This window comes from Myxine glutinosa, chromosome 10, assembly GCF_964187855.1.
Source record: "Myxine glutinosa chromosome 10, kmMyxGlut1.1, whole genome shotgun sequence".
Lineage (NCBI taxonomy): Eukaryota > Metazoa > Chordata > Myxini > Myxiniformes > Myxinidae > Myxine > Myxine glutinosa.
The window spans coordinates 74054364-74066820 of NC_136270.1; the positions used below are offsets into that span (position 1 = coordinate 74054364).

General features: G+C 50.4%; 2 protein-coding genes across 3 annotated transcripts in view; one reads left to right on the top strand and one right to left on the bottom strand.

Moving 5' to 3' along the window:
• Positions 1-12457, bottom strand: part of MOB4 (MOB family member 4, phocein) — a 456882-nt gene that overhangs the window by 361144 nt on the left and 83281 nt on the right. The gene's annotated exons all lie outside the window — the stretch shown is intronic.
• The window catches only part of LSS (lanosterol synthase), a 94580-nt gene that overhangs the window by 77639 nt on the left and 4484 nt on the right, over positions 1-12457 (top strand). For both annotated transcript variants that reach the window (XM_068126743.2, XM_068126744.2), the window contains 4 exons: positions 1252-1317; positions 1409-1489; positions 8645-8815; positions 11054-11132. In XM_068126743.2, the coding sequence (XP_067982844.2) occupies positions 1252-1317; positions 1409-1489; positions 8645-8815; positions 11054-11132 (397 nt within the window). The remainder of the gene's footprint in view (positions 1-1251; positions 1318-1408; positions 1490-8644; positions 8816-11053; positions 11133-12457) is intronic.

The window sequence follows — 12457 nt, forward strand, 5'->3', positions numbered from 1 at the left end:
CATGAAAAGAGACATTAATATCTATGACACGAGTAATTACAGTCCAGAGAGTGAGTTGTTCTCTTCTAAAAATAAAAAGGTGATTGGAAAGTTCAAGGATGAATTAGGAGGAAATGTTATGAGTGAATTTGTGGGATTGAGGTCTAAGGCTTATGCTTATAAATACATTGTGAATAACGTCGAAAAGACTGATAAGAAGTTAAAAGGTGTAAAGAAAAATGTTATTAAAGAAACAATAAACTTTAAGGATTATTATAACTGTTTAACAACAAAGAAAGAAGAGTTTAGAAAGATTAATGGAATAAGAAGTTATAAACATAAATTATATTCAGAAGAGATGAATAAGAAAGCATTGGGGGCTTTTGATGATAAGAGGTTTATTTTAGAAAATTGAATTGATAGTCTCCCTTATGGTTATATAAGTATATAAGTGATAAGTTAAAAAGGGGGTTAGGGATTTTAACGGGCTACCGCCGCCTTTTTACTATTATATAAATGATAGAACCAAGTACCAACCAGACTAAAGAGTGGAGGTGTAATCAACCTTGGTATATAAATGGTAAACATAACGAATGTGAAAAATATCAAATAGGTATAATTGAAAAGACAACTGGTAAAACAATTTACAAAACAAATAAGAGAATTAATTTAAATACCGGTGAATTGGGTAAAAAAGATGGAAATATTTTTGAGTGGACGGAAAACTTTGATGGTTGTCAGGAAAATATATACTTTAATTTAAAAATGGTATGTGGCACTGGAGGCGCTCAAACAAGAACATTGAGGGAGGTTTACCATTTTATCTTAGCTCAGTTAAAATATCTTAATAAAGAACCAAACTCAAACATATTTTTTGTTAATGTATTAGACGGTGAGGAGAGTTGTAGGAGAATTAAATTATTTCCCACACATAAACAAATATTTGTAGGGTCGTTGTTTGAGTGGGTCAAAGATGATTCACCAGATGATATTAAGAGTAAAAGGTTAAAAGGTCCATAAGGTCAGAAGGATCACAGGTTCACACAGAAGGACCATTGTTTAAGTGGTCTAATGAATAAGGATAACATGTCAAAAGGTTAGAAGGTTCGTAAAGAACAGGGTGAGAGAAATAGAGGTGTTTAGGGGCAATGAGGGAGGGGAAAAATTAACATGTAAGTCAATGGGAAAATGAGAGTGTCCCAGAAGCAACATATATACACTACTCCCATACATAAGAGGATTTGTGGAAAAACCCATTGTGATTGTTTGCAGGGATGTACTGAAGAGGGGATTGGAGTTCTGCCAACAGCGGCAACGTCCAGATGGCTCTTGGGAAGGGTAAGCCTGCAGAACCTTGTTTGTTCTTCCATTTTTGCCTTGTATAATGGTAACACTAAAGTGTATTAACCTGCACCTACCTCATCATCAGGAGTTGGGCGGTGTGCTTCACCTACGGCACGTGGTTTGGCCTGGAGGCTTTTGCTTGCATGGGGCACAAGTACACAAACTCGTGAGTTCTCCCTCGTGTTTGAACATGGTGTGTGGCATTATTCTTAAAGTGGTGTGTAACAGTGCATGTTGTGCTAAATTGAAGAGTGTGTGTCAGAAGTTTCCTCAAATTCATTACTTTTGGAAACTGCAGGATAGCGTGTTCTTCACAAATCAAGTGAATGTATTTTTTTATTTAAGAGTAATTGCTTCCATACCCCCATTGGGGGGAATCTTTGTGCTAATGACTTGGTGATGTCCCCAAGTGATGTTAGCCGATGAGAGGACAGGCTCGGCTGGCAGGTTAGCATGGAGGTATGCACACTTACCTCTGAGCTGTCTAGCCTGTGTTTAAATCTCGACCCAGCTATAAACTGTCATCCCGTTGTTTCACAGACAGGCCGAAGCATCAATGTGTGTACATTATCTCAGATGGACGTTAAACTGGGCGTCCCGTTTATCAGCACTAGTTGGTGGACATGCAAGATCCCACGGTGTCTTTCGCGAAGAGGAGGTGAGCTGTCACGGACAGCCTAAACAAATTACAAATGTTTCCTCTTACCTAGAAGCACTGCTGCACCCCTGTTAGAACTGTTGCCAACTCACAGCCATGTCCTGCATCTGAAAGACAACGAACAGAGTGCAGGTTTCAGTTATCTGAAGGATAGCGTTTTGGCAACACCCTGCTTTTGATTTGTTTTATAAAGCAAACAAGACTCCATTCGTTGTGCACTTTAATATGAGTTTCCTTACAAGGAACTTCATTGTCGAAGGAGGCCATTAAACTGAGGCCGCACCAGCTGATTTCCTCTAACGTGACGCAACTAGATAATTCATGGTCATGGAATAATCGTCGGGAATAGTGAAAAGTTGCAGCACCTACGATGCACTAGGACACACCAAGCGATGCCAATACATCGACGGCCGTACCATGTGCCGTGAAAACCAAGAGGCGAATAATGATTGGTCCCTCTGCGGGGGCTCAAAAGTACAGTACCGTACCAAGAGAACTTTACAAGATGGCACCGTTTAAATCTCGCTGTAAGAATTATTGTCTCTCAATTTGGGCATTTTTCTACTCAGACGGAGGCGATGAGGTCCGAGTAATAAGGGGAAGCTGTGGATCCAGCCATGGCTTCTGTGGCTTGAACACCAAGGGTGTTTTGTGCCAGGCAATGGAGGCAGAAGACATACCCTCGTTTTTACTGAGGCCCATATTACCCTCACCAGAGGAGAGGGTATTGCAGTTGATTCTGTTTGTTTGTCTGTTTGTCTGTTTGTCCGCACAGAATAAATATGATTTTCTCTGCAACCCTTGGTCCGATTGACAGGAAATTTTCTACATAGGTGCTTTCTACATAGGTTTGTTACATTCTGTCGACACACCAAGTTTCAGCCTTCTAGCTACATTAGGAAGTACCAGATTGACAAAAATTGATTTTTCAATATGGCCGCCCTGCCGCGACCATTTTTGGGCGTGCAACGCCCAAATGCAATCCCAAACTATTTTATGTCTTAAAGATGCTGCATAACAAGTTTCATCAAATTTAATCAATATTTGTGACTTCTAGAGCGTAGACGTCGAATTGTTTACAGACGACAGACAGACAGACGGACGACGGACGACGGACACTGGGTGTCGACAAAAACTCAGCTGGACATAGTCCAGTTGAGTTAATAAATTCAAGTCTGAAATCTGAGAAAAGTAATTGTAGTTTTACTTTTCATGCCTCACTTAAAACTCAATTTTTTCTAGTTTCCTGTTTAAACATGAGATACCTTCAACGTTACTGTACCCCTTTAGCACATATAAACTACATAGTTTGTGGTTCTATTATGCATATTATAACCATATTGATATAGACCAGTTGAGTTCAGGTTCCCTGGAACCTCTAGTTTGGTTTGTTTTGGACTATTGTTAGTATTAAAGCGCGGTGTTACGCGCGCTACTTGTAAGCAAGGAGGAAGCGGACAACGCGATAATTTGTAAGAGTCTTTATTCAAGAGCTCACTGTAACACTGAGCTGCTCAGGGCTGCGCGCCCCGTGTATATCGTGAGGCCACGCCTCTCTCCCGGGCGTGGCCCACCCCCACTTGGTGTGCGGGGTGATGTCACCACGTCAGTGCTTTCGTGTCCGCCACACGCGACCCCCCAGAATCCCCGCGCACCTGAAGGGTCAGTTTGCGGGGCAAACGGATGACCCGGCCGAAGCGCCCCCTGGCGACTGGCGGCATCTGGGATGCAGGGATGCCATCTGGGATGCCTCCGGCTGCCCCTGGGAGGGGTGCAGGACCGGGGGGGCGACGTGGCGGCGGGGCTGGGCGGTGCCGGGGGTCCGCCCACAGGGGGGCGGCCCCGACGCGGGGGTCGGGCCACCGGCGGTGGATGGTCCACGTCGAGGTGGGCCGGCTTGAGGCGGTCCACAGAAACGTGGTCAGGAGTACCGCCGATGTCCAGGGTGAAGTGCTTCACCCCGGTCTCCAGCACGCGGAAAGGCCCGTCGTACGGGGGCCGCAGTGGTGTCCGATGGGCATCGTGGCAGACGAAGACGTACTCCGCCGTGCGAAGCTCCGGGGCGACGTGCGTCGGTGGGTGCCCGTGGCGTGTCGTCGGCACCGGGGCGAACCTCTGGGCGGTCTCCTGCAGAGCGCAGCGCTGCTGTGCCGCGGACCATGGTGCCGTGGAGTCGGGGAGGAACTCGCCCGGCACCCGCAGCGGTTGCCCGAAGACCAACTCCGCCGCCGATGCGCGCAGGTCCTCCTTGGGCACCGTCCGGAGGCCCAGCAGGACCTAGGGGAGCCTGTCGACCCAGCCGCCGTCGCGGAGGGTGGCCCGGAGCGTGGCCTTCAATGAGCGGTGAAATCGCTCACACAGGCCGTTAGCCTGGGGGTGGTAGGCCGTGGTTCAGTGCAGCCGGACCCCGAGCCCCTGCGCGACCGCCCCCCAGAGCTCCGAGGTGAACTGGGGGCCGCGGTCAGACGAGATGTCGGAGGGGGCACCGAACCGGGCGACCCAGGTGGCGATGAAAGCCTGCGCAACGTCCGCCGCCGTCGTCGACGCCAAGGGCACGGCCTCCGGCCACCGGGTGGTGCGGTCCACCATGGTGAGGACGTGGGTGAAACCCCGCGAGGGGGGCAGAGGTCCCACCAGGTCCACGTGGACGTGGTCAAACCGGCGTTCCGGCACCGTAAACGGGGCCAACGGGGCCTGGGTGTGCCGGTGCACCTTGGCGCGCTGGCACGCGAGGCACGTCCTGGCCCAGCCGTGGACGGCCTTCCGGAGGCCATGCCAGACGAATTTGTCGGCGATCAACCTTTGGGAGGCCCTCATGCCTGGGTGGGACAGGCCGTGGATGGCGTCAAACACCTGGCGCTGCCAACCCGCGGGCACGATGGGGCGAGGCCGCCCGAGGGAGACGTCGCACAAGAGGGCCGCGCCTGCGCCGTCGAACGGCACCTCGGTGACGCGGAGGCCCGTGACGGCGGTCCGCAAGGCGTGGACGTCGGGGTCAGCGGCCTGGTCCGCTGCCATCCGGGCATAGTCGATGCCGAGGTGGACTGCGTGGGCGACGGCCCGGGAAAGGCAATCCGCCACCGGGTTGTCCTTCCCCGCGATGTGCCGGATGTCCGTCGTGTACTCAGACACGGCCGAGAGGTGACGCTGCTGCCGGGCCGACCACGGCTCAGTGACCTTGCCCATCGCGAAGACCAGCGGCTTGTGGTCGACGAAGGCCGTGAACGCACGGCCCTCGAGCAGATGGCGGAAGTGCCTGACCGCCAAGTGAAGCCCGAGCAACTCGCGGTCGAAGGTACTGTAACGGCGTTCGGGCGGGCGAAGCTGCCGGCTAAAGAACGCCAGCAGTTGCCAAGCTCCACGCACCCATTGCTCGTGCACCGTGCCCACCGCGTAGTCCGAGGCGTCGGTGGTGAGGGCGATCGGCGCATCGGGCGCCGGGTGCGCGAGCATGGTGGCGTTAGCCAAGGCGAGCTTCGCGCCCGTGAACGCCGCGTCCATCTGCTCGGTCCAGGTGATGTCGCCTTTGCCCGGCTTACCTCGGAGAGCTTCGTGCAGGGGGCGCAGGAGCTGGGAGATACGGGGCAGGAACCGATGGTAAAAGTTCACCATGCCCAGGAACTCCTGCAGCCCCCTGATCGTGCGGGGGCGCGGAAACCCCTTCACCGCCTCCACCTTGGCCGGCAGGGGGACGGCTCTGTGCCTGGTGACGCGGTGCCCCAGAAAATCGAGTTCGGCGACGCTGAACCGGCACTTTGCGGGGTTCACAATCAGGCCATGCTGGCCCAGGCGTTCGAAGAGCGTGCGGAGGTGGTGTAGGTGCTCTTCGCGGGACGCGCTGGCGACGAGGATATCGTCCAGGTAGATGTATACAAAATCCAAGTCGCGCAGGACGCTGTCCATCAGCCGCTGGAACGCCTGAGCCGCATTCTTCAGACCGAAGGGCATCCACAGGAATTCGAAGAGTCTGAACGGCGTGATGACCGCCGTCTTCGGGACGTCCTCCGGCCTGACGGGGACCTGATGGTAACCGCGTATGAGGTCCACCTTCGAGAAGAAGGACATGCCCGCCAAACGGGCGGAAAAGTCCTGAATGTTGGGGACGGGGTAGCGGACGGGGGTGGTGGCGTCATTGAGACGGTGATAGTCCCCGCACGGTCGCCATCCCCCGCCGGGCTTCGGCACGATGTGCAGCGGCGACGCCCAAGTACTCTCCGAGCGCCGAACGATGCTGAGTCGCTCCAGGGTAGCGAACTCCGCTTTTGCTACCGCCAGCTTCATCGGCTCGAGGCGGCGTGCCCGGGCGATGGGCGTAGACCGGTGGCCCGACGGTGGGGATGTGATTGGCCACCCCGTGCTTGACGGCCCCCGCCGAGAAGGTGGGCCGCTTGAGGGCCGGGAAGCCGGCGAGGAGGCGGGTGAATTCGTCCGCTGCCAGAAGCGTACAGATCAACGTGGCCGGAACCGAACCGTTCGGCAAGCTGCTTGGCAAGCTGCTCGGTGAGCTGCTCAGTGGGCTGCTCGACGAGCTGGGCAGCACACAAGCGAGCGAGCTGAACGTCTCGGCCTGGACAAGACGTCTGTGCTTTACGTCGACCAGGAGCCCATTTGCGCACAGGAAGTCCGCGCCAAGCAATTGCATGGGCACGTCGGCGGTGACGAACGACCATCGGAAAACCTGCCCTCCGAACCGCAGAGAGGCAGCGTTTTCCGTACGTACGGATGGGCGTCCCGTTTGCGGCAAGCAGCGCGGGGCCCCTGCCCGCGGCATGCTTGTCTGACGTACTGGCAGGAACGACACTCACCTGCGCTCCTGTGTCGCACAGGTAACGGCGCCCGGATAAGGTGTCCGTGATGAACAGCAGGCTGTTCGAACGGCCGGCGCTCATTGCCACTATCGAGCGCCGGCCCGGGCATTTCCCGACCTGTCGAAGGAGCATGGCGGATGACCCTGTCGAGCCTCGTGGCCGAACCTGGCGTGGAACCGGCACCAGGTGGTGGAGCTGGAGGAGCGCGGCTGGCTCCGCCAGGCCGGTGGAGCCGGCGGTTTTCCCCGCGGTGGCGGTTTTCGCCGCGGCGGTGGGCGGGGCATGGCGGCGGCCACGAGGTGCGTATCAGCATGCTGTGTATGCTGTGGAAGCTGATGCTGTGAATCAGCATCAGCCTCGGGATCCACGAGGTGGGCCGCACCGACTCTCGCCCGCGTGTCCGAAGCCGCGAAGTACCTGTCCGCCTCGGCGGCCAATGCTCGGGGTTCTGTTAGCACGGTCCCGGCCAATGCGAGGCGTACCTGTGCTGGAAGTTGGCGACGGAAAAGCGCCCGGAATAGAGAACCAGGGGCTTCGTCGCCCAACAGTGACAGCATATGGTCCATTTGGACCGACGGGCGCGTGTCGCCGAGCTCGGGGAGATCCAGGAGGCGGTCGGCCCGTGCATCCTCCGTGAGGCCGAACGTGGCTAGGAGCAGCTGCTTGAGTGCCTCGTACTTGTGGCCGTCCGGTGGGTGGCGAAGGACGGACACAACTCGAGCGGCCGTGCCGGGCCCGAGGGAGGCGACGACGTGGCAGTAGCGCGTGTCGTCGCCGGTGAGGCGCCGAAGCTGAAACTGGGCTTCGGTTTGGACGAACCAAACTTCGGCCTGGGCCTCCCAAAATTCGGGAAGTTTTACCGACCGCGTTGTTGGCCATGGCAATGGCGTCGTGTTTGGAAGGATCGCTACGGCAGATCCAACGTCGAGGTCACCAGTAAAGCGTGGTGTTACGCGCGCTACTTGTAAGCAAGGAGGAAGCAGACAACGCGATAATTTGTAAGAATCTTTATTCAAGAGCTCACTGTAATAGTGGGTTTTCACGGGACACGCGAACGGTTCGCGAAGGATGTGAATGTCGAAAAAATGGCAAAGTCCAACATTCGTATTTTAGGCTCCAAAAGTTCGCCAAACATGCGCGGGGGTTCGGAAGCGTCGTCAATTGTTCGCAGGAGTCGTTTTTAGTTCGGCGGGTATTTCAAAAATGTTTGAAACAGCATGCGAACAATTGACGACGCTTCCGAACCCCCGCGCATGTTTGGCGAACTTTTGGAGCCTAAAATACGAATGTTGGACTTTGCCATTTTTTCGACATTCGCATCCTTCGCGAACCATTCGCGTGTCCCGTGAAAACCCACCTTAACACTGAGCTGTTCAGGGCTGCGCGCCCCGTGTATATCGTGAGGTCACGCCTCTCTCCCTGGCGTGGCCCACCCCCACTTGGTGTGCGGGGTGATGTCACCACGTCAGTGCTTTCGTGTCCGCCACAGTATCTTGTTTGTAGAAGTGTTTGAACGCCTGATGTATTACTTTCCTTGATGAATCCTTGGAGGACACCCAGATATTGGAGCTTGTTGGTGGAACATTTAGCTGTTAATTAGTCTTGCACTCAGCACATCTTTCGGCTTGCCTCTCAATCCAGAGTTGACTTTGCATACTTCATCTTTCATGACAATTCCTCAGATACTGGCTTTCAGGCTTCCGCACTCAAATTTACACTAGTATTCACCAGGTGAGATTTGTCAAACGTATCCCAAGTGTTCATTTTAAGTGGTTATTTTACCTGTACAATACCTACCTGGTGCACGTCCTATCTGCTCCTCGTTCGCAGCTGCATTTGGGTGTATGTTTTTCAGGCCTGCTGTACCAGCTGTAAAGAAAGGATGTGATTTTCTGGTGAGACGACAGATGGTGTGTGGCGGCTGGGGAGAGGATTTTGAATCGTGTGAACAGCGAAAATACATCCAAAGCCAAGAGGCTCAAGTGCACTGCACGGCATGGGCCTTGCTGGGTCTCATGGCAGCCAGGTGTGTACAGCATGTGATTGTATTTCAGCATAATCTTTTGAAAGGTTAATATATTTCATACTGCATTTACACGAACGCTTTATACCATTGATACCAGGTTCGCCCCATTTCGTGCATTTACATTAATGCATGGTACGCAAGCCTAATAATTCATATGTTGACAAGTAAACTGCCTCGGAGAGGTGCTTTTTGATTTGGTATAAATAATATTATGCTGATTATTAATAAATGGATTGCTGGGTCAAGCCTCATTTAAATTGCAGCTCGGCATCTGACCTGGCATTGTTAGATAGGCAAGTTTTATTATTTACAAGTAAATATTCAAATTCGTTGTATTAAGATGAAGATATGATAAAGTAAGGAAAATATTGTCAAGGGGGAGAATTCTACAGCGGCAGTACATTTGTATTTCGAGGCAACTCATGCGTATAAGAAACTTCGGCCTGTGTGGAATAGGTGACCTTTTACTCTTATTGCAAGTACTGAAGCAAGACGCGCGTGTACACACGTGCTCAGTAATGTGTTAAAGGAGTTACTTATGAGCAAGTAACATGGGTTTAAATTGTGTAGTGTTAAAATAAATGGAGTTTCATTCATTTAACTCTGAGAGAACTGAACGTCAGGTTAGAGGGAAAGGAAAAAATTATGCAGGGAAAAGGATTTGTGTACCTGAGTAGGACACAAGTGGATGCGATTGCATGGAGGAAAATGGAGGAATTGATGATTAACAGGAAGATATCGAGGAAGTTGAAAGGAAAAGTCCTGAGGTCGTGTGTATGCCAGCATACCTATAGGATCTGGAGATGGTGGCACTGACAAAGCAGCAACAACAGAGGCTGCAGGACAGTGAGAGGAATTTGGTCAGGAATTTTGTGGGAGTGAAGGGGGTGGATAGAAGAAGGATGGATGGACTGAAGGAGGAGATCAGTGTGCAGATGAGCATCATGGGAAGATTGGTAAAGATACAGCTGGAATTGGCAGGCTCCTGGTGCGGATGGAAGAAGATTGACTTCCCAAGAGTTCAGATTTGTTGGAAGAGTGAGGCAGGAGGAAGATGGTTAGACCGCAGTTGATATGGGAGGATTGTGTAAAGAGAGATGTCAGAAAGGTAGAGATGTGTACCTGGTGATAAGAGTGCAGTAGAGTATTGTTGTGGACAGAGCAGCAGCTCCGTACCAGTCAGCCTCACCCACCAATATAAAGGGATTTTGGGGAAGAACATTGTCACGTCGATGGGTGCGACTAATGTCAATCTTTAACGCCAAAGATCTGTACAACCCCTGAAGATTGCCAAGCTTACCAAATTTACACTGCATTCATTAACACCGGACGATCTCCCCCAAGGATTGCTCAAATTCAAGCCTAATTTGGCGGCTGTGCACATGAGAAGGCAAAGGGCAGGGAGACGTTTCTTTTGATTAAAATGTTTATTTGAAACGATGAATATGGGGGGTGGGGCAGGAGGATAAGGGAGACGGGGGGGGGGGGGGGAAGACATGAATGAATTAAACCAGAATGAACCAGCCGGTAGAAGCGCAAACAAATTCCTGTTGCACGCGTACTTGATACACAAATGGAACTATAACTTTATTTTTGAACCACTTATTTGTGCCCACAAGTCCTCCACCTGGCCTCTTCTGTACAGACTGTCTCGCACAGTACTCTGTACCCTATTCTGCTCTAACATTACAATCACCACCTTTTTGTAAATACCTTGTCTGGTAAATGTTGAGCGTCAAGCTAGGAGACTGCACATAAAACTCGACCAGGGTTGGAATCAAACTGCTGACCTCCCAGACTCGAGCGGACATGGAATAACCATTATGCTACGGATTCTGGTGCATATTCTGAACTTTTATTTTGAACACGGCTTGTGCAAGAGCTGTTTTGCTGTCATTGCATTTAATAGTGATAAGTATTTGTTCTAATTTCTGATAGTAATTCCTATTTATTTTTATTCCCTCCTCACAAATCATTACATTAGCTTCCATCCAGTCACTCACCACAGGATATCTTGTTGCTCTTGAACAACATATTGTTGCTCACAGACAGAAGCAGTATGACATGAAACAGGAACCATCATGGTGAAAGTTGGAACCATTTACATTGGTAGAAGTTGGATACCTTGTGAGATGACTTTACTATTGATTTGTAAAAACCTCTGTGATTGGTTAAAAAAAAAAACAGATTTGATGCTCGATGCAAGTTGCCTTGTGCTCCTTGCCGTTGTACTTTCAGGTACCCCCATGTCGATGTTTTGGAAAGAGGGGTTCGGTGCCTGATGGAAATGCAACTTGCTGATGGCGATTGGCCACAGGTAAGTGGAGAATAACTGGGATCATGAGTTTATTGTAGGTTTGCCATTGTTTGAAAATAACAGACTGCAAAGTTGGAACAAAAAATAACAACGAGGTAGCCTATGTAAATTTAATACAGTGATACCCCGATTTATGTCGCCCATTTTAACGTCGTTTCACAAATACGTCGTCACGTTATTAATGCCACTTCTCGATATTTGTCACCTCAACTCACACTTCTGTCGTTTTAAAAGCATACCTTTTATTCTTGAGCATTTTCAGAACTTACAAAGCTGATTAATACGTCTTAATACATCGCTAAAGTCCAAATCGGGAGATCTCAAAATCGCCGAAAGAACTACTGTAGTTTGCTTCGCACATAAAGATATCTACTTGTACTGCAGAGTGGCGAAGCTGCATTGTAAAAATGTTACCTTAGAGTTGAAATTGGATGTTATTCGTCGACTGGATGCAGATATTAATAAATTTCCGGCTTATCAAGTTTGCCTCCAAAATCTAAATATGCCGACATTCATTGGAGGAGGAAGAAGAAGACGTCCCAGCCACTTCGACGGCTTTCTGAAGAGGGTAATATTTATTTAAATATGTCTGGTAATTGTTTTATTTCATGTATATGTTTGTGTACTTCAATATAACAGTCATAATTAAACAAGAGCGAAAGTCTAACAGCGGCGTAGCTGGGCTTGAAAAATATTATAAACCACAAACACATATGATTCGCTTTTTAAACAGTCGCTAATGCTGTTTATAACATTAAACAAAAATTTGGAGGAATCCAAACATCCACGAAGTTTTACTTATAGAACTGAGAGAAGATCTACTGTAATCTATATCACCCTGTCATGTGACTAGGTCTTCAGCTCTAATGGGTATACGTTTGAGGGGACATACATACATACATACAGATGGACAAACTGTTCTAGACGGCTTTGCCCTATGGGCTTCCCCGTAAAAAGGGTAATATCACAGGTAAAAAGCTAAATATAATACCTTAAATGGTGATGTGAAGAACGCATCCCCCGCTTATTTCATTAATTATTATGAGAAAAATTGCTTTGATTTACGTCGTTTCTATATTCGTACTTTTCAGGAATGCATCGCTTATGTAAACCGGCGTCTGACGGTACCACAGAACTCAAATAGACGTAGAAGAACTATGCCCGTTCACGACACACACACAGCGGTGGCCCCGCTCGCGCGCTCACGCCACCATTTTAGTTAGCGCAAGAACTGAATAGGCGAACGTGTGCGCTAGCTAGGTACTACACCACACATGTAGTGCGTGGTGAGCTTGCAGGGTGCATGGTGTGCGTGGTGCATGGTG